This window comes from Watersipora subatra, chromosome 5 (assembly GCF_963576615.1).
Source record: "Watersipora subatra chromosome 5, tzWatSuba1.1, whole genome shotgun sequence".
NCBI lineage: Eukaryota > Metazoa > Bryozoa > Gymnolaemata > Cheilostomatida > Watersiporidae > Watersipora > Watersipora subatra.
In genome coordinates, this window is record NC_088712.1 from 61,099,835 (window position 1) to 61,125,143 (window position 25,309).

Consider the following 25,309-nt stretch of genomic DNA (forward strand, 5'->3'; position numbering starts at 1 on the left):
ATCGCTCTTTTATTGTAGAGAATGGGGATCAGCGCTGACATTAAAAATTAGGCAACCATTGATTACTCTAGGTTGTCCGCCATTTTGTTCAAAACTATAGCCAATAAGTGAGATATTTACATGTAGTTTACTGTAGTTGCTATACTCAATATGTCTAAACTTACTGTTCATATTTTCGATGAAAAAAAAAAGCTGCCGCTGTACCAATCTGTTAAATAATTATTTTGAATGATTTGTATGAACATAGCCTTGGAGAAATGATGGGCTAGTCTAGAAATGCTTGTTTTTCAAATAGAGTTGTTAATTCAAAAAGCTCACAGGCTAATAGATTGAATTTTTTATTTGTTGGAACCTCTGTTACATTGACCTTGACCTGGCTGTTCTCCGTATGTCATATACAATAGTGTTATAGCTATTAAAAACTCAAGAATGAAGTCATGGGAGATCATTGTATAAATTTATCACCAATTATAGCAAAGTGGGATTGTTTGATGAAATGGTGATGAAACCACTGCGACGATGTTGCTGTTCACCATTTAAAATTTTGCTTTACAATAATTTCATAGCCTTGGATAAATCGTTCACAAATTCCTATAAAGGTGTTTAAAAACTTGTATATCAGCTCATTAACTGCCTAACTGGGCACAACCAGATAACTAATAAACAAATTTAAGAAAGGAGGTGCACCTCCTGCACCTGCCCCTACTACCTGGTTCTACGGTTCGCAGTAAACTCAGTTCTATTCTATTGACACAGATCCAAACTGTAATCAGCTGAGATATTGCTTCAGGTTTCCTCAAGTATCTTTAACAATGCACGTGGCTATCAAGCCATTGCAATCCAAATTAACTTTACCAACTAAGATGCGACAGCGCTGATAGCGACTATTCATACACGCTGCTTAAGCGACAATATGCTATGTAACAATGCTTCTTGGCCAAAAACGTATACATGTAACAAACACACCTTGTTTATATCATCAAGAGAGTCCTAAATGGTAACGTTAGATTCTATCACTTGTTCCCAGCTTCTAGATCTATAAATATTTTAATTTCTCAAGATTTTCTGAATTTATGTCTGAATAAATTTGTTATTATGCTTTGTATGTGTGCTTTTATATTTGATAACAGCTAGACAAACTTCATGGTGATAGCTTGATAAAGCTTTATAGCTAGAGTGTAAGAAAGGTTCTTTTTACTTGTTCTGACTCACAAAACTTATATCAAAATAATGGAGGTTGTCCATTTACGTTAACCTCAAACATCAACTAACATGAGGCTGATAGTTTGGTAAATATTCACCGATGACCTTTCACACCAGAGTGATAACAACGCAGGTTCCGTGTTAATTATCTTCAAACAATAATTATATTATTTTGAGTTCGACTATCACGAGTAATAATTATTTTTAAACTCTGTGTTTGTTGGTCAGTAATACAGATATCACATTCAATTCTGGTCATTGTTCTTGTCAGCATACATTCAACGTGAACTAGAATAAAATGTATAGCTGTAATCTATGCAAACATATGTTTACTGTAATCTTTGAATGTCTTTATGCCTTAAAGCAATGATAATATTACCAATATTTAAATATATTTTCAGTAAATATTTAAATATTTCATGAGCCAACATTCAACGGAAACTTGGTATTTCCTTGATTACGTTTACTCAGAAAGTCCTTGTCTTCCAAAGTTTACTCACTTTTGAAAGCTCACTCCTCGGCAATACCAGAGTTGCCACAAACAAGAATACCAATTCATTAATTTTAGACTTCCTGATCAGGTTCGTGAGGTACATCTGATTGGTTTGTTGTAGATTGGGCTAGTTGTGTACCACTCAACTACCAAATATTTGCTGATGGAGAAGCTTTGTACAACGTAGTCGAAGGTAGGTTGGTATTTGATAGACTTGACTGTTTCTTGAAATGAAAGAGCAGTAGCAGACGATTGAGTAATTTACAGTGCTGGCTAATAGTAAGTTTTGTATACAGCGACAGGGCAGTGATACGTAGGTGCAACAGTGCGGAAGCGCTACGCTGGGCTGACCGACAGATCATGTTTCAACAGGATGCTATAATAGTAAAGTGATGGTTGTGCTACGCCATATGTCAAGGTTGCATCTTTGAAGTTGTGCACTCGTTCAAAATTGATGCCATTGATGGCTAAAGCCATTTTTATGACACATAGATTATAGATAGTACATTGCATGGGTGTTTTGTCTCCAAACAGCAGCACTGAACCAAAACAGAATGAGAGCAACTTGACTGTTTCCATGATGGAATTGCAGCACCTTATGAGGATGTTGATACACTATCCCTGTATGGAACTTAGTGTAAAGTTTGGGTCACACTATATTGCCGTATCTCGGTGTTGATGTCACAATGCTTCGATGATCTTTGATGATAACAATGTTCATGCTTTCACAAACTTATCCGCATTTGCATCAGCAAATACTCGTGACACAGTGTTCTCATTTTTCTTTTTAATTTTTCGTGACAAAACTTCTTTGTTTTTGCGTGCTCAATTCAAAGACTAGGCCCACAGCAGCTATCATAAACAACACTAAATAAATCACGCTACCCCCAACTGCGAATTACTTTCACCAAAGATGTTCACATTATACAGACTGTTGTCAATGCTCGGCAAAATATCGGTAAATTTTAACAGCTGCAAACTTTCCCGACGTCATCGCATTGCTTCGTCGATGCTATCAACCACCAGTTCACATAGACGATGAAGGACACCGAAAAGAAAAAACTGACGCATGGCGATATAGTGCGAACCAGCCTTTAGTCTTTCACAGGCTTTCAAAGTCTAGTAACTGCTTCAAAATCATATAAACACTGACAACAAACTGTTTACATTGTAAGATACACTGTAGTGTTCAAGATCAACTGTAAATAAACCATTTTTACATTACAAACTAGAGAGGGTCTAGTTGAATAGGTTTACAAGCAATAAACTTTCAGTTATCATTCCTTAATGACAAACGCTATACCAATATTGATATAGAGTTTTTCAAAAGCTTCAAATCAAACCATATAATTCAAATCTTGAGGTGACAGAAAATGAAAAGGAAAATTTGCTAATGAAACAGATTCAGAAACTGTTGGAGAGTTTAGCCGCTGGAAATTTGCTTGTAGCTCCTGCGTGCTGCTGCACCTTGTGCTGTGGGCCAGCCAGAGGGACCACCCTGAGTCTGCTGTCACCTGATTATGAGGAATTTGCAGTCTTCAAAAGGCATTCTTGCAGGTATGTGTAGAGTAGCAGTGAACATCTATGATGTCATCATTTTGAATTTTTGAAAAGTAGCCCGAGGAATTAGGTTTAGTATGGGGTAGTCTATAGCTGCTCCATTCCCTGCCCAGGCTGATAGGACTGAGCTAATTCTGGCCAAGGGAAGAATGGATGAAGAAAGCTGCAATACGTAAAGAGAGAGATTACATTGGTGATCTAGGTTTATCCTTTGTTTAAAAGGTCTTATGCAGTGCTCCCTGTCAGCGAGTGCAAATGAATAAACTACCTAACTTCTCAACATTTACAACTCAGCAGAACGTCAGATGACTCCTGACTGACAGCATACCAAATCTAAAACTTTTGCTTCATTCTTGCAAAAAATTTGGATTGTAGCTACTTGTCATTAAAATCTATGCTAAAATCATAAATCCAAAATAGAAAATTGAAAACTGCTTCAGAAATCTCAAAAGTAACATGCTAGACAGATGGCACATTAAAATATCCGCAATTTTGGTTTAAAATGAGACCCAATATAGAGCCAAATGGTGACCTCTTAAAATTTTTTAAGCTTTTTAAAAGTTTTATTTGATAGTACAGAAACCAAATAAGATCTACATGTACAACCCATGCGCAAAGTCAAATGCTCAAGAGAGAACGACTCCATTTGTTCATATAACATCACGTAGGGTGCGGGCATATGAAGTCTTGAAAATAGATGAATGATACTCTAAAGAGAACCTAGCAACATAGTGACCTAACATTGCGTGTCATGACTCTAACATACAGAGACATGTGGAAGAGCACTTACTTCTGCTTGCCATAGTAGTTAAATTGAAATAGCCGGAGCTCCTTGTTAATCCCTTTGATGATGTCCATTTCCTCAGGACTCAGTTCAAAGTCCATAACCTGCAGATATGCTCATTGGTGGTGAAATGGTCAAACAATTGCACAAGGCATTAGAAAAATAATGACTTGTGGAATAATATGTGAATATCTGAAAGAGCTACCAACTTTGTAAGGTCCAATTTCCATGTTATTAGCCAGTAATACAGCTGGCTTGCATGGAAAGACAGAGGGCTGGTTAACAGGATTCACTATATAATTGAAAGTTAACCAGTGTGAGAGAGGGGTAACCCTGATCTTTAGGGTTAATAACAAAGAACCAGTCTTGCTGTCACTCCCAAGTAACCTTCAGCGTGTAGTAGTCTGGGTGGAAATAGACAGCTCGCAGCATCGGAGGCTGCTAAGCAATTATTGGTTTGCTCACAAGTGTTGGCAAAAGAAAGTGTCAAAATTCTGTGAGATTAGTTGTAGCTATGTCTGCAGCTTGGTGCTGCGTTGATGGCACACCAACCTCTTCTTTGCCACCAGCCTTTACCACCACGGCGACACACACCAACAGCTACAATTAACCTCACAGAAATATGACAGTCCCTTCTGTCAAGTAAATAAATGACAAAGCGGTTACTGTCACAAAAATTGACAGTAACAGCGTTTTTATTTTGCTAACTTGACGCTCTCTTTTTCATAGTAAGAATGACTCCTAATACATACATTACTAGCTTCTATACTTACAAGAGGAATTAATTCTAAACCATCAATATGAACAAACATTACCTGAAAATTAGACTTAATTCTCTCAGGGGTGACGCTCTTGGGCAGCACTATAATTCCTCGCTGCATGAGGTTACGGAGTAGAACTTGTGCTACAGTCTTCTCATGTTTGGAAGCTATTTCTTTGAGTGCTGGCTCATCCATTAAAGGAGGAGTTGCAGGACCCTCAACCCTAGATAAATTCACTGGCATTAAAAACCAATCTATTTAGCAAAACTGTTGAAAAATAGCTATATGTCGGTGTTACTTGTTTTGACAGAAGCCATACAGGTGACTAAGGAAACACAACTGCTGATCCTCTCACCTAAGGTTGTTACTGACTTCCTTTATGCTGACTGCATAGTAGCTTTTATATCTTAAAACTTTTTTGGTAGAAGTGCATTACTCAAGAAAAATAAGGAAATAGAATACTGTTAACTAGACTGCTGCATGTTTTGTATCATGTAAGAATAAGTTAAACTTAAACTATAATATAGAGGTGATAACTCCAAATTGGTTAAATTGGTATAGTCACTTCTGGCATTAATGACATCAGCCATGACTACTAGCATTTGATGCAAAATTTTCTATAAAAAGTCAAGCAACTGAAACTATGGTTCGGATTTTTAAATATCTCTGTGAAAAAAGATTAATAATTTTACACTTACGGTGGGCGTCCTGGAGAGCCAATTGGCCCGTATGCCGAAAAGGCAATTCCCCTCTTTTCACAGAATTCAGCCATTTCATACTGAGGAAACCAGGCATGACACTCTACCTGCAGTATAACTAGATTAGGAATAGGTGAAGAATTATGCATACGTTGAGAGTTAAAATTACACATGTGACCTATCTACATGTAAGTTAGTTACACCCGTAACCTATAATACTAAAAGTTTTTACTGTAAGTTAATACTGTAATACCTATAACCTGTAAGTTAGTTACACCAATAACCTATATAGCTGTAAGTTACACCCATAACCTATCTACCTGTAAGTAAGTTACACCCATAACCTATCTACCTGTAAGTTAGTTACACCCATAACCTATGTACCTGTAAGTTAGTTACACCCACAACCTATCTACCTGTAAGTTAGCAGGCTTTATTCTGGCTTTCTCAAAAATTCTTTGAAGTTGCTGCTTGTTTACGTTGGACAATCCAATAGCCCGGACTAAACCCTCATCAACCAGTTTCTCCATTTCCTGCAAAAAAATAAACTACAGTCAAGCAAAACATTAATACCTGATAAAAGTTATACATAGTTTAAAGTCTAAACTATCTGTGGCTCAAGGGACAATTAAGTTAGCCATGGTTTAAAAAGGTGATGAAGCAAATTGTAATATAACACTCAGCAGAAATGCAACAAAATTAAATAAAATAACAAACTTGCATCTTCTAATGCTAATAACCTTGAAGGTTGACTAGCAACAAAATTCACATTACAGTTATTTGGTATCAAAAGATTCACCATGTCTTACTCTGTTGTGTTGCAGGTGCAAAATATGTGGGAATGTGATTACAAGCTCTTAAAAGCTAAAAAACAAACAGTTAATCGCAGCCACACGAGACTGCTGTAGTTTGGATTCTCTTTCCAAAACGGCTCAAATGGGACGTAGTTGTTACAAGATGGTTTCTGTTTACACTTTCATGCAACCTTATTCATCGAAATATTTTCACAAATATTCTTCACGCATTCAGGTCTATTGTTCTTACGCGTCTATTTCATCGTCATTGTAATGCTGTCACCTTTAACACTGATATCTTATAACTTACCGTAAAAATTCGTTTAATTTTTTAACTTTATCTCGAAGGAGTACATATCATTGTCTCATAATCATGACGAGCCTGTTGATCACCCGTGATAATCAAAAAGTGCTGCAGAAATTATTTGCGAAATATCGGGTCACATGATCAGATTACGACTTGACGATTAGATCAAGCCGAAACAAAACTGTAAAGTAGCAAGCATCTATATTTGATAAGGGGTCTTCGGTAAAACCCGAAGTGTTTATCATAAACTAGTGCTATGATAAGTTTTATATTGAGCTTTTTATTGGTCCTTCAATTCACGTGAGAACATCACGTGACAAGACAATAACCAAACTGTAATGACTACGTCAGAGAAATAAACAGATTCCAATCTATGGCGGCTTTCGTTTTTGAGCTTTTAAGAGCTTGTAATCACATTTCCACATATTAGGTACCTACAACACAACAGAGTAAGACATGGTGAATCTTTTGATACTAAATAACTGTAATGTAAATTTTGTTGCAAGTCAACCTTTAATAAGGAAGTGTAGTACTTAAATAGTGCTGATTGGAAACCAAAGAGTAGACAACTCCATTTTTTCCCAATCAATTCGGAACTGAGAACAACAGCTTTTTACAATCAGTTTTTGTGCGTCACTCTCCTGTGATACTCTTTGTCTGCTAGCCTATGAACTTAAGGCAAGAGACAGCAGAGCTACTTGTCTAAAATATAAAAGCTCTTTGCTCTAAAATGATTGTGAACATACCCTCCATGTGTCAAGAGGGTCTATGAAGCTGGTCTTTAGGGCTCCATTTTTATATTTAGGGAACCGAACTGGTGGCTCCTCACTCATGCCTTCATCCTACCAGCATAAGTAAACATACTAGAAATGAGAGTTTTGAAATATTCTACCTGTGTTCTTAGCATCAATATGAAACACATTTAGGTAGTTACTTATACTTATACTTGATGGGGTATTACATGCAGGTGCTGCCGTGTACTAGTTGATTCCTGGGTGTTAATCATTAGTTGAAGCAATTGTCTGGGCAACCATAAACTCTGACTGACACACACAAAAATATGATTTATCCACCTTCCTATTTTTTACACATTTTTAATACATTAAACTTGACTCCAACGAATCATATAATTCTTTCCAATTACAACTGATCTTCTAAAATATTTGCATTAAGGCTACTTGATAAATGCATGATTGCGGCGTTTTAATAGGTATTACTGACCCCTAGTGGGTATCTCTAAATGCTAAAATATAGTACTACTCCATAATAGGTAATGCTAGTATACTAGCATTACCTATTATGGAAAGGTATATACTAGTAGGTAATACTATATACTAGCAGATATTGCTACATACTAGTAAGTATTGCTACATGCCAGTAGGTGTTTCTATATTCTAGTAGGTATTGCTAGACACTACTATGCCTTGACATAAAACCGTTTATGAAACTCACAGAGATAGAGACAGGATGATGAATGAGATAGAGATCAATGTAATCGGTCCTTAACCTCTTCAATGACAACAGTGTTTCTTTTTTAACGTTCTCTGGAGCCATTCCTGCCATTGCTAGCTGAAAGTGTTTATAAAGAGAAAAATGGTATCTAAACAAGCAATCTATTACCGCAAAAACTATTTCTTAAGCTGGTCAAGTAATTTTACAATCATGCAAGATGTTTGACACACAGCTGCATAGCAATAAGCTTTCTATTTTAACATCCTAGAGTCACAAACACCAGCTAGAATAGATCAACCTATTACAATAACTTTGGAAGCTGCTTAGAAAAAATGTAAACAACATGAGCCCTTCTCTGCATTACACATAAACTGCACTTGATAAACCTAAGCTCTGCACCAGCCACCTTAGTAGTGATGAAGACATCTTCTCTTTTCACTTTACCCTCGTTGACCTTCTCTTCCAGAGCCTCCCCAATCTCTTCCTCGTTGTAATAGTTCTGGGCTGTGTCAATGTGTCTGTAGCCTGCGTCTAGCGCGACTCGCACTGCATTGCCCACCTCACCTATCTTAGACTGAAATGCACATAGACATAGAAGTTAGTCATCAGCCAGATTTATTTTTCAGATGAGTCCAGTTTGATAGCTGATTTAAATAAGCATCTATAAATATTGATACTTTTTATAACTTATTTTCCGACATCAAAGGGAGAATAACTTTCAAAAACATGGTGAATCCTAGAACTTTAGACAACTTCCTTACATGTCCTTAATAATAGCTAACATGAACTTGTTAAACACTAGTCTATAAGTCTAATCACATTTTATTATGGCTGCCACTTGTGATAATCCGTATTCTCTTAAAAAACTAATAATATTTTTATTCGAATAAACAGTAGTTATTCGAAATCATTTGTAAAGGAAATTGTCTTCTCTTATTATATGCCCGAGTAATTGTGTGCAAGCGAAAAATTTATGATGATCAGCACTGAGCACAATGCATAAATTCACAGCTGCAGAATCACACTCAAACATAGCGAAGGAAGACATGTCGAAACTAGGTAATCTAAGATTACAGTGGACTCTCTTTAAATGTAAATAATTTGTTTCGAGAATGTTTATGCTATAGGGATTTTATGCCATACGATCGGTGAAATACATGTAAATTACCTAATTCGTTACAAGGTCATCTCAAACTCACCCCTTTGGTCCTTTAAATAGAAAAACAACGAACTGAACTCTTTAATGACTGAGCAGTGTAACTGTAGTAATATTGGTTTGTATCAAAAAATTTTCTCTTTTTTCTTCTGGCTTCCACTTGGTAAAGAACTCATGATTACGGGAATTTTACATTAATTTAAAGCCAGCACACCTTTAATGTCTATTTAAATAGATTTTTCTCTTGAAATAAAAAACTGCAAAATATTGTATATATCTCAAATAAAGTAAAACAAAAACAGATATTTTCTGTCTGTTCATCCGTTTTTCCAAATCCACAGTTGGAGGTAAAAATAAAAAATTGATTCCGATGAGACTCCAGCTCGTGATATTCAACGTGATAGACCGACCTTCACCTGCATCAACCGACGCCTTTAGGTATTTCTGTAAAGTTGTACAGCTACTTATTCTCTGTGCTTTACCGGCACTCATGACGATCTCTCACTACTCACTAAACTGTCAGGGTACTAGAATATATAATAGAGATAACATTATATGTCATTTTCTCTTCAAAGTGCTACAAGAGAGAAAACGATACTTTGAATGCTAACTATGGCGCTCTCATTATTCTAATCGAATTTGAGAACTTGCACCAATCTGACGCTTTATGTTATGTAGAATTTATTATGTAATACAGAGCAAACACGTTACCTATATTCTTTACCTAAAGTGCATTTTATGTTAAAAGGAGTTTAAGTCATAGAAGCGTTTAATGTACTTGACACAAATCAGTTATAGTCCAGAACCTGAACGAAAATTATCTCGCCGACAGGCGGTCATTATGAGATTAGTTTAATGCTTACCAGCCAAGTTCCCAAGCCTACAATTGGCATGCTGTGTCCATTCAGCAGTCGTACACTCGGTCGAACAGCCATTCTCAACTAGTTGTTGACTTCTTTTGACTCCTTAAAATTCACATGCATAAGTGCTAGCCTTAGTTCTTTATGAGTGCCTTCTATCCTTTTGGCCTTTATGAGTGGCCCTTGCAGACACTCGCAACTGATTCTACTTAAAGCTTCGAATGACTCAACTTTACAATTTGTTTACCATGAAAATATGACAGGTTTTAACAATTGCTCTTAATTTTTCTCAATAAAACGCCTTACCTTTGAAAGCAAATCGAAACACTTCCAATAGTTAGTAGAATGTTTGTATCCGCCTCACTAACTCCAGGCACTTGTCAGGGCACCTGTAGACACCTGTTTATACGTGTAGCTTTCACACTGACCTCTAACTGATAAATAAAGCTGATAAGATGTTTTAAGAAGCTTGTCTGTAAACATTGACACTAGAAATTTTGTAGCCAGTATATATAGTATCATCTTTGGCTGCTGATACCGGTATGGCTCATACTTTCCAGCAAATGATTAAAAGGAGAGAATGACTTCAATTAACTTCGCCGACAGCGGATTAACAGAAATGGGGGCACCTGACCTGGGAGATTTCAGTCAAGCTAATGTAATTAAGATAGAACATTCTATAAGAAGGCATATGAGAGAACATTTTTGTGTCTTTCAAAAAACAAAACTTCTGGTTATCTTCTTACTATGCTAAATCTATATTGGGATTATCATTCCTTGATCCAAATTTTGGGTGATGGTACGGTCAATCTCCGCTAGCTATGCCTTTCGCAATATGGCTCATATAAAGCTAGATGACAAATAGTTTAAACATCTTTACATTGGATAACGAAAAATTTTACGTTTTTTGTTAGCACCAGTCTTTCAAGTTTGTTATGTGAAAACAAATTAATCGGTTGCAAATTTACATCTTTTTGCAAAGTCTTTCACAACAATTACCTGAAATTGTCTGATCTGAACATAGCAGATGGAGTAAGTATGAGTTATTCACCATTAAGAGAGTTCTATTCCCGCAGGAATTTTTGATAACAGGAGTCCATTCAATAGCAGAGTACCTGTTATAGGATTGTTTATAGCAATTACATAGCTACGCTATTATGGAATAGAGATCATAGACTATGCTTTATGATGACAACAGCTAAGAAAGGATACAGGTGACTGCAATGACCTGGTTACACACACAGACACAATGTTATTTTGAGTAGTTACTGTGTAAGAAAAACATTGCCAGTGCGCCAGATGACAAAATACCATGTCGGTCTACACTGACAAGGATTAAAGCTAATCCGTGATTAACTGAAAGGCTGAAATAGCTCATCTCAACAAACATAGTCTTGATTATGTGGTATGTATTTACAAAGCTAGTTAGTTTTATGTACATTCTATGTCAGCAGAGTCCCACACAAACAATTATTTATACATGAACAAGGATAATTTCACCTTTAAAGGCTGACTTGCAACAAAATTCACATTACAGTTACCGTATTTGATATCAAAAGATTCACCATGTCTTACTCTGTTGTGTTGTAGGTGCAAAATATGTAGGAATGTGAATACAAGCTCTTAAAAGCTCAAAAACGAACAGTTAATCGCAGCCACACGAGACCGCCATAGTTTGGATTCTCTTTCCAAAACGGCTCAAATGTGACATAGCTGTGGTATATAGTTTCTGTTTACACTTTCATGCAACCTTATTCGTCGAAATATTTTCACAAATATACTTCACGCATTCAATAAAACCATGTCTATTGTTCTTACGCGTCTGTTTTATCGTCATTGTAATGCTGTCACTTTCAGCAGTGATATCTTATAACTTACTGTAAAAATTCTTTTAACTTTTTAACCTTACCTCGAAGGAGTACATATCATTGTCTGATAATCATGACGAGTCTGTTGGTCACCTGTGATAATCGATAAGTGCTGCAAAAATTATTTGCGATGTATTGGGTCACATGATCAGATTACGACTTGACGATTAGACCAGGCCGAAACAAAACTGTAAAGTAGCGAGCATCTATATTTGATACTGGGTCTTCGGTAAAACCCAAAGTGTTTGTCATTAACTAGCGCTACGATAAGTTTATATTGAGCTTTTTATTGGCCTTTAAATTCACGTGAGAACATCACGTGACAAGACAATATCCAAACTATCACGGCTACGTCAGAAAAAGAAATAGATTCCAATCTATGGCGGCTTTTCGTTTTTGAGCTTTTAAGAGCTTGTAATCACTTTTCCACACATTTGGCACCTACAACATAACAGAGTAAGACATGGTGAATCTTTTGATACCAAATAACTGTAATGTGAATTTTGTTGCAAGTCAACCTTTAACAGATATATAAGGACCACTAGTATAAAATGGAACCGTTTAGGAAACTTTCAAATCATTTGTTAAATGGTATATTTTTTGTGAGAATGACAATATTTGAACGCTCCCAAACTTTTTTGTCTACATGTACACAATGCTTGTAATGAAAGTGCAATAGTGTCAAGGAAATTGCCCGCTCCTTTACTTTCCTCGAGACGGTCAAGCAATAAACAATATATATACTTGAATAATATATATACTGTATACATATACATGTATATATATACTGATATACACGTATGACAATGCCATAAGCACATGAGCATGTGATAGCATTTTTCTTCTTTTATACAATCGTCTTTCGTTAGGCTCTGCCAATTTTTCTATTGGTCTATAATTCGGATTTCTACTTGTTTTACTTGGTGGTCAGACCTCACTCATCGGTGACTGAGCCTTTTTCGATGGCAGTAAGGCTCCCGTCTGGTGACCACAATAGTACACGCAGTCAATATAGCTCTGCCATCACAAGAGTACACTTGACCATTGAGGGTAAATATAGTTGCAAGTGTGCTGGCTAATTGCCAAAGCCTGGCTTTGGGCTTAGCGGAATGTTATTTTTGTGGACTAATTGCTGCTGCAGATACATGTAGTCTGTGCTTCGTAAGTGGGTGGAGGAAAAACAATTTCTTTGATCTAAAGGATGGAGGTCTTACTATTGTTTTGCCGAGCTAAAGTAAACATAATTAATTGTTGAACTGGTATTTGAGAAGCTGGAAGGTTTGCATAATATTGTATCTTTGTTTATTTCATATCACACAAACATTGTTGTAATGTCTATTGCCTCAACTAGGTTTCTCTTATGTGTCTGCTGAATGATTGCTTTATGGTTATAAAAAGGTTTATAGATGTTTCTGAAAGGAATAAATCAGCGATGGTTAACACTATCCCTTATGACTCTGTTCCCTACAATTAGTGTATATTAAAACTGTTTATTAAACTTTAGAGTTGATCTGCTGAAGCAATTTTTTTCTATATCTTGATTGAAATCCTAAAACAAAAGAATTTTTCTAGATGACTATTTTCACCATTTTTTTTAAATTTCTATCATACAGCATTTTTTCTTTCAGCAATAATATAAACATGCAACTCGCTGTACTAATGACATTGCTATCACAAATTATTGATGATCCATATTAGTTAACAAATATACTGACATTACTTGAATAAATATCATGAAAAAATCCAACAAAGCCATCATTGCCTTCGTGCAACTGAGATAATTTTTCATTAACAATTATTTTATGAACAAGATGCATCCTTTGGTAGCAATGGTGTGGGGAGCAGCAGCAAATATTTGCTGCCTGCTATGCATTGGTGGTTGTTTGTAGGCAGGTATTTGAAATGAGTACATACCAAATGAATAAGAAAGTAATCTATTAGCAGAATATCCTAGGGAAACAGTAAACGTGCCAGAAGAATTGACGCAAACTGTTATGAAAGGCATGCTTTCAGACAATTTTTGAGCAGGGTGCTTCGCCTGGTCAGCGTAACTACCCACCTTTTTAGGTGAGGTATTCAATTTGTGTGAGCCACATGAATTGAGGACTTGAATTTGTGACAAAAAGTACAGACTGACACAACAACTAACCTGACTGAGTGTTGCTTATCTCTAGCGGCATAACAGCTCAAGTATGAGCGATGTTTGTTCATTGTCCTAGATAATTAAGGGCAGTTTAAAACCATTGAATAAAGTTAGGAGTTGTTGACTCATGGCAAACAGCTGATCCAATCTTAAGTGAAATTGCATTGTTGAGTAAGTGCAGTGCAATTCTGTTGTGTATTTGAAACAGAAAGTTATTTGTTAGTACTTTTATATTCCTTTGCATCTGACGATGTGCATCTGTCAGTGTATTTTTGCAAAAGAGCCAAGGAACCCTCCCAGTGATAAGAAATGAAGTACAATGACTTCGGTCTGAACGTTTGAATTTATATGTAGGATGCTATGGCAATGATTGTAGGTGTGATGCTTGCTGCTGTCTTAGCTGTCTCTTCTGCAACCACTCTATGGAAGTGTTTTTGACTGAAGGAGAGCTAATAGGGAGAGTTACCCAGAGGTAGGGCATATTAAGAATCATATATATATATATAGTGACATCAAATTTCTATAGCACAAATAACAATGCTACTTAACCATGTTATGAGAATTTGGGAATGCCCCATCATGCTGTTCTTACTCAACATAAGCAATTTACACTTTCAATAGACTATGGAAAATAAATGGCCAAAATTTTAATATAAGTGATACCTGAATAATTGCTGAACAATCCATTATCCAAACCAACAAAAATAATATTTTGGTTTAATCTGGTACATTACAAGCCTAGCTTCACTGTGCATAATTGGCTGGGGACACAACATACACCATTTGTTCTGGAACACATTGCTTTTGCTACCGCAGCAAAAGCTTCTAATCGACTTATATTCTTCAAGAGCGAATTATATTCACCTGCCCGTGTAATGCCTTGCAATAACACATTTTTACCTGTCAAGTATAATTTGTAGATTTTCAGTAGGGGCTCCTAGATTCAACATAATCTATGGAAATGAAAAAATTGCTATGATGGAACCATCATGCTGTCCTTGCCGGTGTGCATTTCACATGGAGATACCAGTAAGTAACAAGAAACTGTAAGCTGTGTAGAGAGCTCTAACACAAAAAAGTTAACCATCAAGAAGCAAATCTAATTAGATGCTCAGGCACAAGAGTTGACAACTCCTAATAATGTGCAACAGCACCAAGTTTTGAATCTATGGCTTGCCAAACTGTTCTTAGTCCTACAATGACCACAACTAGCTAGAGTTTATGACACGAGATAACGCAATTAACATGTCCACATTCTTTAGATACATGCAATCAATGGCAAATTCTGCAGTGGAGCAGTAACGAAGACCTACGAACCTTCCGAGGAGTTTAACACCGACCATGAAACCTTCGAGCTCACTTGTATGCTGCTGACAATTGTTTGTATTGGCATGGAATGATTGTTGTTAGAACGGTCAGGATTTTCCATTTTGTATCCTGTAGCCCGGGTTGAAATGGATTCTCAATTTTTTGCTTTGTCATTATTAGATGCTGAAAATTTTGGATTTTTACTAAATCACTAACATTTGCGGACTGAAAAAGAATAGTTCTTCATTTTAGTTGATGATTCTACAATGACACCAGAAGCAAAGATTCTATGCCTTGGAGGAGCATTTTTGATGGTTAGTATGATGCACAACAACTTTACATTTTGAATCAAACAGGCAGTTTCAAGCTGAATGGTAACATTCTGATAAGCTGATGTTTTATTGCAGAACCTGATGTACTTTGAAGTTTCTTAAAAAAGATTTGCCCTTTTCTAAAGAAGCTAGATGACGTACGAATGAGATTATACTAGCCGCATGTGTCAAGCGAATAAAACAGCATTTCCATGCAACTAATCAGCTACGAACGGTCTCATGAAAATTTCTTTTACAGCCCATTCATCAGTATTAAAAGCAATATAGAAGGGGTTTTCTGCTTACACTCTATGAAGTATTTATTTTTAAATAAATATTTCCCAGACTAAGGATGGTAATGTTAACAGAAAATCATTCATGTCCATGTAAGACGAGTTAAGCAGCAAGGTCTAATAAGCTGGAGAGCTGGATTGACTGGCGTCTTCTTAATAGTTACCGAGGTCTTAATGCTGTTTCTTTCGGAATGAGCAACCTGTAAGAGATGAACTGCAATTACTGTTGTGATATAGATTAACATGAAAAATCACTATATTTTGAAATCATGGAAACAATCATTTGAAAATGAGTGGATTGCAAATGATGTCTCCAGCATAAAGAGGCTTGGATTACATTAAGCCGAAACTGCCTCTTCATCTTGGAAGTGAAAGTTGATCTATAGCATCAACTTCAAACTAAGAAAACAGTTGCTGTGTACTGCAACTATCAACAGTTGCAGTATTAGCACCGTGTATTCTTCAAAACTTCCTAAGTATTCTTCAAAACTTTCCAAGTTTTGAAGAATGTGCATTTGCTGTATGCAAGAATTGCTGAGTTCCAGGTAATGCGCCATAGAAGCACATTAGCAGTAAATCACAAAGAACAATTAACAGAGTTAGGTTGTAGTAACGAGAGATGTCTACCGTGCATCAGAAAGTCGTAATGTACAGTGCACCCTCAGGATACGATTTTAATCCATTCCTGAGTTGGCATTGTATGGTGGAGTATAGAAACATAGTAATTATATAACGAAAACATCCCCTGGTAAAAATCATCAAAATTTACTAATAGTACTGTATATATTAAAAATTAGTAGAAAATAGCATGTTAACCTAAGTAACTAAAGTAACTTTAGTACAATTAGCGTATTTATTGGTTATGTGCCTTAAAATGGAATGTTGCTAGGTGCAGTAACTACCATAGAGTTTCTACCTTTAAGACAGACGGATAACACAAACTTTGAATTCATTTTAAATTAGTTTAGCTTACTAAACACACACTTGAAACTATGTTTTAAGTCAAACTTAAAAACTTAGCTTCAAGTTAAAGCTGAGAATTTATAACTATTTTACTGAAGTTCAGGTTTTAAAACTAAAATTTCGTTTTCGTTATGAAATGGATTTTTGTTAGCAGATTAAGAGAAGTTGTTAGACCACCTCTTCTGTTTGAAGAAATCGCCATAAATTTGGTCACTTAATGGGGTTGGGAACTACTTTTTGACGAACAGCGTTTTGGTTATTTTGATGTATGTAATAAGCACACCGACTGCCAAATTTGAACATGAAGAAAATTTTTTCGTTGAATTCGTATGGTGAGGTAAAAAAATAATTATGTTCCAGTTCGTAAGATAAAAAAAATCGTATATCAGGGTTATTGTATCCAGAGGGTGCAATGTACTGCAAAATTACTGGCGAACTGCAGTGGGGTGATGTGGTGCAGTTCTAATGTCAAAACCGTAAATTCAACACAGATCTAGAGATAGATCAGTAATGTTTTGGAGGCAAAGAACTTGTGGGAACCTGAACCAGAATATTAAATGGGCTCTGCATCATGGCCAATTCACCTGAAAGAAAATGCTTTTCAGAAAATGACCAAAAATGCCAAAGTTCACAAAGATTTGAGGTCACACCAATACACAATCTAAAAAAGGTCAAATAACTCAATACGTTGTGAACAATTTTCCCTAATGTGACCCCGTAATTCTAGGCAAGAAAAGGCTAAGCTATGTGAAGAACTTAGAGACTGCAGAAACTCACGAAAATCGCAAAAAACAAAATGTATATTAAGCTTATAATTAAAAAAAAAGATTTTCAATGATTCTGATACAATGAACTTGCTGAAAACTAAGTTTTCTATCCGACTTTTACCTTTTTGTTGCCTCGACAGCCCTTTTTGAACCAATTATTCACTCTATGTAATTAATACTTAGGTTATTAACAACTTGTATACCTAGCTTTTGTATCAGTAATCTGTTTTGAAAATGATAAAACTTTTGTAAAGTAAAATACAATATTGCATTTGCAATAAATAGCAATGCAGGTCAGAAGCTGAGGCACCGATTTCTTTCAGACGTCTCAGAATATATACCATTCGGTAACTCAGAAATTTGAATGGTAAACAGTCTATTTTGATTTGCATCTAGACAAAACTTTACAAGAGGGTCATTAGGAACGCATGTGAAGAACAATTAATGCACCTGTTTGAACAACCTTGACCCCCATCAAACAGTTGGAAATGCGTTTAGGGTCGATAGAAATTAGTCCGTTTAGGATCGATAGAAATTAGTCCGTCACATACATGTGGATCGTTGACCTTCAAACGATTGGATCCCATCGAAGTCCCTACTTGATAACCATCCAATTAATATTCACAAGAATGACCATTAACCAGAACCAAATTTACATAGAATAGCCAAGGATGACTATAGGAGGAGCACCATGCTATTCATTGAAAATGTTTTCCCATAGCTTCTGTATTATTGACTGTTACCGTTAGGAACAAAAACTTGTTTTCATATCTTTCAAGAACTATGTGTTCAGTATTACCAGAAATAACAAGGACAGTGGAACATAACACAGCATCCTCATCGGCCAAGATAGCACCAAAACTAGTAATATTGTTAATGTACTTCCAGCCAAAGTGTTGTTCATTCAAAATCTTGTCTTGTATAACTGTCCTATCCATTGAACTATTTTATTCAGCACAAACTGTTATGTTTTGAGTTATTTACAATGCCACAACAGTTACTTTACGTCAAGCACACATCTCAAATACAGTTTTGTGAAAACCTACGACAACCTGTAAATCACCTTACGATTTCTATTAAAACTTACTATTAAACTCATCTAGCAATCTCGAAAAGTGAAATCAATCCGAGAGCCGAATACAGAAATTTGTGTGCATTAAAAACAATAAAATCACTCAACCAGCATGCTAGAAACTGAAGATAACTCTGATAAAATATTTGAGCAACAGATATCAGGTTTCCCTTTCAAACAATCAAATTTTAATACAACCAACGACTGCATGAAAATTTAATGCCACCTACAAGACGACAGGAAACTTAAAACAAACAGGAATGCTATGCCCTTTGTCCTCAAAGCTACTTCATGTGCAAGAGAAATTTGGCAACCTATTAAAATAATTTGAAACATACAAAAAATTTTGGTTCATGGCATCAATATGGTAACGATTTGCTCTACAACATATGTACAGGTTGCGGAACCACCAGTAATAAACCACTAACCGAAGTTACACTCATCACAAAATGGTAATTTTGGCAAAAGAAAACATCCACTTTAGCAATAATCTGTCGAACAACAACCAAACCCAACTATGTACACTTCTTGCAGAGTGAATGCTGTTTGGTGGATATCTATGCCACTAAGAACTTGAGTTCCCTATATGCCTACAGATGCAAAGAAAATTGTTTTGAATGACAGGTCATACTATCAGCTAGTGCTGATTTACTATGTTTATGATAGGTTTAGCGCAAGAGATGTATGTCACCAACTAGATCCACTAGGCGTACAACAACTACTATCAGAGTTCCTGGCACAACACTGCAAATTTCAACATATGACTATCAATAGAAATTCTTTGCACATACATGCATATTGCTGGTAAATTCATACCTTCTGTGAGACGAGCCTTGCCTCCAGTTGGCTGGCACAGCACTGTTGAGCAGCCCACGCAAAGCACTACAGTCTGTGCATGCGAGAAAACTGTTGTGATTTTGTAACAGCCTACATAAAAGGAAACGGAATATAAAGTTAATTTGTATTAAAAATGTTCAGCAAACGTCATTCTATGCTAATCGCCTTACTGTTTTCCATCACCTATTAATTCCTCCAGCAAATAATTCTAAATCTTTCTTGACCTAGGCTTAATATTTTTATCTATCGTCATGTCACATTCAGATGCGACCATTTGACAAACACCTGTTATAATAGATAAGTTTTTTTGATGAAGTTATCAGACTGAGCGTAGAAGTCTTATAGACATGAGGCTTTCAGCAAAAATCAACAACTTCTCATTAAACTACAGCTAAAAAAATAACACAAAGAGTGGTAACTGTCATTTTAATTACTACACTATCAATTGTAAGAAAAAATAAAAAGGCTGTTGATGTGTCGACCAGCTACTGATAATGATGTGAACAATTAATTTATTGAAGTATTTTAATTCATGCTCTGAAGCTCTAGTTTAAATTACCCAAGTCAATGATATGACCCAAAAGTAGCAGAAGTACTGCCTACTTGGACATGCCTATCTTGTAAAACTATGCAGCAGTACGAAACTAGTAAGCACTAGGAAATTTATGCATAAAATTTTCAAACTTATACATGAGCTTATTTACAAAAGAAAACCAAGACTGGGCATAACACGAACCTGGGCATTTGACATCCATAAAATATGAATTCGGACTCTGTACAAGCCGCTTCAGCTTACATTTTCGTCTTTCCTCTTCATGAGTAGGATGTAATAGATCCTTGGCGAGCTACAAAAATGGTGCACGGTAGAAACAGCATACAAGGGCAATACAATATAAGTTTAATGCTAAACAACATGGTTCAATCAGTGACTTACAGGCATAGTTACAATGAGACAGATGATTTACGACGAACACTTTCGAGAATAAGAATGCTTCCAAGGCCTATATTCATACCACTGAAAATCAATTATTACGCCAACAATAGCAACAATAACCTACGTTAAATCTCCTAATGGTAACTACTATTGCACCATCACGGGAAATACAACTACATATATAACAAACAAACTACGTGTATTTTAATTATATTGTGGCATGCCACTCTACCAATTCGCAATAAAACTGCCTATAAGAACTTTATTCGGACCGTAGAATTGATAAAAAACTTAACAACTTACAGGCATTGTCAGTCAGAAAGAAGCTCTGCGACGGAAAAGGAAAAAGGGGGGCTTGCGAAGAAGAACTTTCTGAAGTTGTAGCATTTACGTAATTATTATTTTAGTTCGGGCTCAGAAAAAACAGCATAAAAATTTTGTTAAAAATAAAATTAAAAAAATTACATAACTAGCTATAAAGTGGGCCATTACCCCATTTACATATTTAACAACGCAAAAGCGACTAAAGAGAGCACAACTCCCAATGCAATACTTTGTACAAATAATTACCGTATGTCATCATGTAATATACATGTAGTCTATCATATTATTTCATAGTATACATGCATCAATACTGCTATAAATATTGTTATATTATAGCATACTCATCTACATTATATTATTTTAAGCAATACAATACTATGTTACACTACATTATGTTAGAATATGTCAAACTAACAAAATATTATACGGTTCGTTTGATCATGTTAAAATTTATAATACTATATTTTACGATAATACATTAAATTATGTTAGATTGTATTATATTGTGCTATACTCTGCATGCCTTGTCTAGTTACTATGCAGTTGACCATTTTTTTATTTTATGTACCGACCTCTTTAAGTGTTTGCATATTCCATTTGAGAACCAAAGTATTTGTTGTCACTATTATATGGAGGAGACAGCAATGCTTGCTAGACCTAGATAGTTCTGCTTTACCATGCTTTCTTATGGCGTTAGTTGTTACAGGCTCTTACAGTAAAGCTTTGCTTTAAACGATGGTAAGAAATTTCCTGAAACACTTTTGAAATACTTTAAAATTGGAGATAAATTGTTTCAATTGAAACACTCTCTATTCAAACTTGAACAGGATGCTTAAAATGAAATACCAAGTTATGGTCTATAAAAAAGGCATAAGAAAAGAAGTGATACAAATTTGAAAGAAGTGATAGCTCAAATTTCAAAAAGAAGGTTACAACGAGTTTGTCACATCTATTTCTAGTTCTGTACCAATCGGGAATGGAGGATTAAACGAGCAGAGAAATAACAAGTTTTTTATAATTAATTTTTTGTAGTCTACTCGTTTCAAGCAGCAAGCAGGCTAAAATAGCGGCAGCCTTCTGATTAGCCAATCACAAAAAAACTAAGTTATCCAGCTGAACAGTTTCATTGAGATTTATACTTCAAGGGCCATGTAAGCATTGAAGGTCACATGGGATCAATCTGAGTCAGCTGGGTTGAACTAGATAGCCAAACATAACACGTCCTATTTCACATCGAGGAGTAAAATCTGTGTAGCTGATACCGCGGCAATTCAATCCCACAATGCATGATGGTAGAATACTTGTCAGCGACAGATAGTTTTGATTCAAGGACCAGCCTATGATGAACAAATATTATCAAGCTAGCTTTTAGACATATTCGCAATATTATACATGTACATAGAGCACAGGGCCAAATGGCAAACATAGGAGTTATGGGTAAGTGAGCACAACTCTGAATGCTAATAGTCATGCTACAGGTTCAACAAATTAGATTGTTCTGCCATATTATTGAACGCTTGACGAAATCTGTAAAAAGTACTTCTTTATTTATCGACACTCATAGAGTATTGGTCAAGTTTATATTAGTATAACACAGCACTAGTATGGTTAGTAATGCTACACCACTGCCAACGTATTGTCCAATATATAAACGTATACACTTATACTGTAAAACCTCTATTTGAACAACATGGTATTCTATTTTTTAAAACTTTTCCACAGTGTCTGCTGACATCAACTCTTCTTCTACACTGCTGAACTAGTTGATGTTAGCGTCCAAACAATTTTTTTAGCTGAGCAAATCTTTTAAGCGTTGCTATTTGAAACACTTTTCTCAAACATAATGATAAACTTCCAGAATTTTTTATTCCTTATTTCTTGAGTTCTATTTATTACATGCAAAAAGTAGTTCATTTGCTAGTATTATATCCTTTAATACTATGCATGTGTAATTTTTTGGCTACTAACCAAAAGCTACCACCCAAGAGGGCTATTTGCAAAAATAAAGGTACCAAAGTATTCAATGACGCTTGATGTAATCCAATCACACTTCAAGTATCCACTTGATGTTTTCATTCTCTATAATGCAGCTTTTCGACAAGCTTAACCCTGTTTCAAAAGATATTACATATAGTTGGTTGTAACAAGCTTCAACAAGCTTCGACAAGTTTGACCAAATTTTAAAACGTTTTAAAAGACTTTTCATTCCATGATTGGTTAATAATACTCAAGCATAAAATAGAGAGGACAACTCTAAAGTGAATGCAGCCATTTCTGAAATTTTACAAAAAAATGTATAAGCAAAGAAGAAGCAAAATAAACCACCATTATAACACATTATAAATGTTTATGTTAGAGTGAGCTCCTCACTAATTTAAAAAAAGTTTAAATTCTAATTAATTTTAATAAAGGTGAAACATTTTAAAAATAAATAGAGTTGAGAGAGCTTAGTTGTCCTTTGTCTCGTTAAACATCTATTTGAACAGATATAATTATAGTGTTTAGAGCTGCTAATACATTGATATAACATTTAATGTTATGTGCTTTTCTTGAAACTTGGAGTGATCTCTTCAAATGTTGAAACATTGACACTGTTACTTGCGGGTTGACAGGTCTAACTTACCAACAGCGGCAGCTTCTTTTGAGAAAGTTTAACCAACAATCATGCTGTATGGCTACTAAGTGCAGTCGCTTTGAATTCCATCATCTTACATGATTATTATGACAAGGATTATTCTAACATCGAACCGCCTTGCAACTGCGTCAATCTTCAACTTCAACCAACCGAAATATATTCAGATGTTTTTCACACAAAAAGTGCCAAACCCCTCGTGACATTTTGAAATATAACAAGACTTGTTAAAATGAATGTTAGAATGTTAAAAAAATGTATGACGAAACACCGCAAAGACTTTTACAAGTGGACTGTTTAACTTGTAAGTACATCAAACAAAAAATGACTCAACAACAGTTCTTATGAAAACCTTTAAACAAACATGTGACGACAATGGAGGACATAGCAACATCCTCGTGCGTGAATAGATCCACGTTATGATTTCATGAACTATTTATGGTGTGTGATGAATTTTTTATTGACTATTACGTATGCTGCCAATTTATTTGAGCAATATATTAAATGCTTTTTTTGGCTGAGAGATTTATGACACTTTTCATCCCAAAACTTGACCTTTTATTGCCCAGTCTCCAAACCACCCAAGAGGTATGACCTAAATTTCATAGACAAAAATAAAGTTTGCCAAGCCAAGATAAACCTACCTACTGTACTTGGTATTGTAAAATGAAGAAATGGCAGTTTTGATATTTTATTATCAAGGATCAAAAACATTTCTGAACCTTGTGCTGTATTGTATATCATTATTTTTAAAGGTAAACTTTGGAAAGAATTACGTTGTGAAAATACACTTAACGGCTAGCATCAACAATGGTTACTTTTACGGCTATGTTAATCTGTTAGCGATTAAGTCATACTCAGATGTTATGGTTGACAAAGTTGCTAGAAACCAACCCATTTTTATAAACATAAAAATAATTAAATATATATCTATATAAAGTTCAAAGTTTGTTCTTTGTTGGTATTTTGTATTCTGTGGTCGATGTGTCCAGCTATAACAATTAAAATCTTGCAATAAAAAATCCCCAATATACTGGAATTAAACCCACAATGCTTGCATTTGCAAATGCAACCACAAACAGTTGGCCATAGGGCTAAGCCAATCTTATTTGATCTAGTCCATCTACAGTTTCCTTATCGTGATTAAAGCTAAATATGTACATTTTATGATGAATTAATGTAACATACGGCGTTTGCTCTTCTTTTGAAATTTTCAAAAGCCATTATTCATTTTTCTTTATTTGCAATTTTAGATTGTGCTGTTTCAACTTCAAATGCGCTGTTACAGTGCAACTGTGATGGCGCAATTTCCATCTCCAATTTCCATCTCCAATTTCTCGTTATTGAAAAGGGCAAATGCTAGGAATCGTGAAACTAAAAAAGTTTCCATGGACATTTTTGAGTAGGAATTGTCTCTACACTCTTTCTCAGTTTGGTCAGACAAAGTACTCCCGTGCGCTTTACTCTTGTATTTAATTACGATATCTCATTTTTACATTTGTACCAATATGACTGCATTCAAAATTTTGATGGATAGTTTCAACAGCAACAGTAATCTTTTTATACACATACTTCTATGTACTCATTGTTATTATTAATTTAACATATTCATGATTCTTATTTTCTTTTCTCAATTTGTATTAATTGTATCAGTATAAAATATTTTCATCACACTCATTGTAGTAGAATGAACTTCATTTAGACAATACTTACTAATTATTTTACATTTAAACCCCTTTAATGCCGTCAGATTTTTTCTGTAAATTTTTTGAGCTGCACAAAAAAGTTC

At 35.3% G+C, this 25,309-nt stretch overlaps 1 protein-coding gene across 2 annotated transcripts; it reads right to left on the reverse strand.

Annotated features, from left to right (window-relative positions):
* Positions 1-3,208: 3,208 nt before the first annotated feature.
* On the reverse strand, positions 3,209-10,487 carry LOC137396145 (aldose reductase-related protein 2-like). 2 transcript variants are annotated; one of them, XM_068082298.1, is made up of 10 exons: positions 10,375-10,487; positions 10,072-10,173; positions 8,459-8,626; positions 8,053-8,169; positions 7,347-7,442; positions 5,916-6,032; positions 5,500-5,606; positions 4,856-5,024; positions 4,047-4,144; positions 3,209-3,419 (listed from the first exon to the last, which is right to left on the reverse strand). In XM_068082298.1, exons 2-10 carry the CDS (start codon positions 10,141-10,143, stop codon positions 3,344-3,346), a joined length of 1,020 nt encoding a protein of 339 aa, XP_067938399.1. In that variant the 5' UTR covers positions 10,144-10,173; positions 10,375-10,487; the 3' UTR covers positions 3,209-3,343. The 2 variants fall into 2 exon arrangements, with proteins under 2 accessions (XP_067938399.1, XP_067938398.1); XM_068082297.1 differs by lacking the exon at positions 10,375-10,487 and having other exon boundaries at positions 10,072-10,326.
* Positions 10,488-25,309: the final 14,822 nt, after the last annotated feature.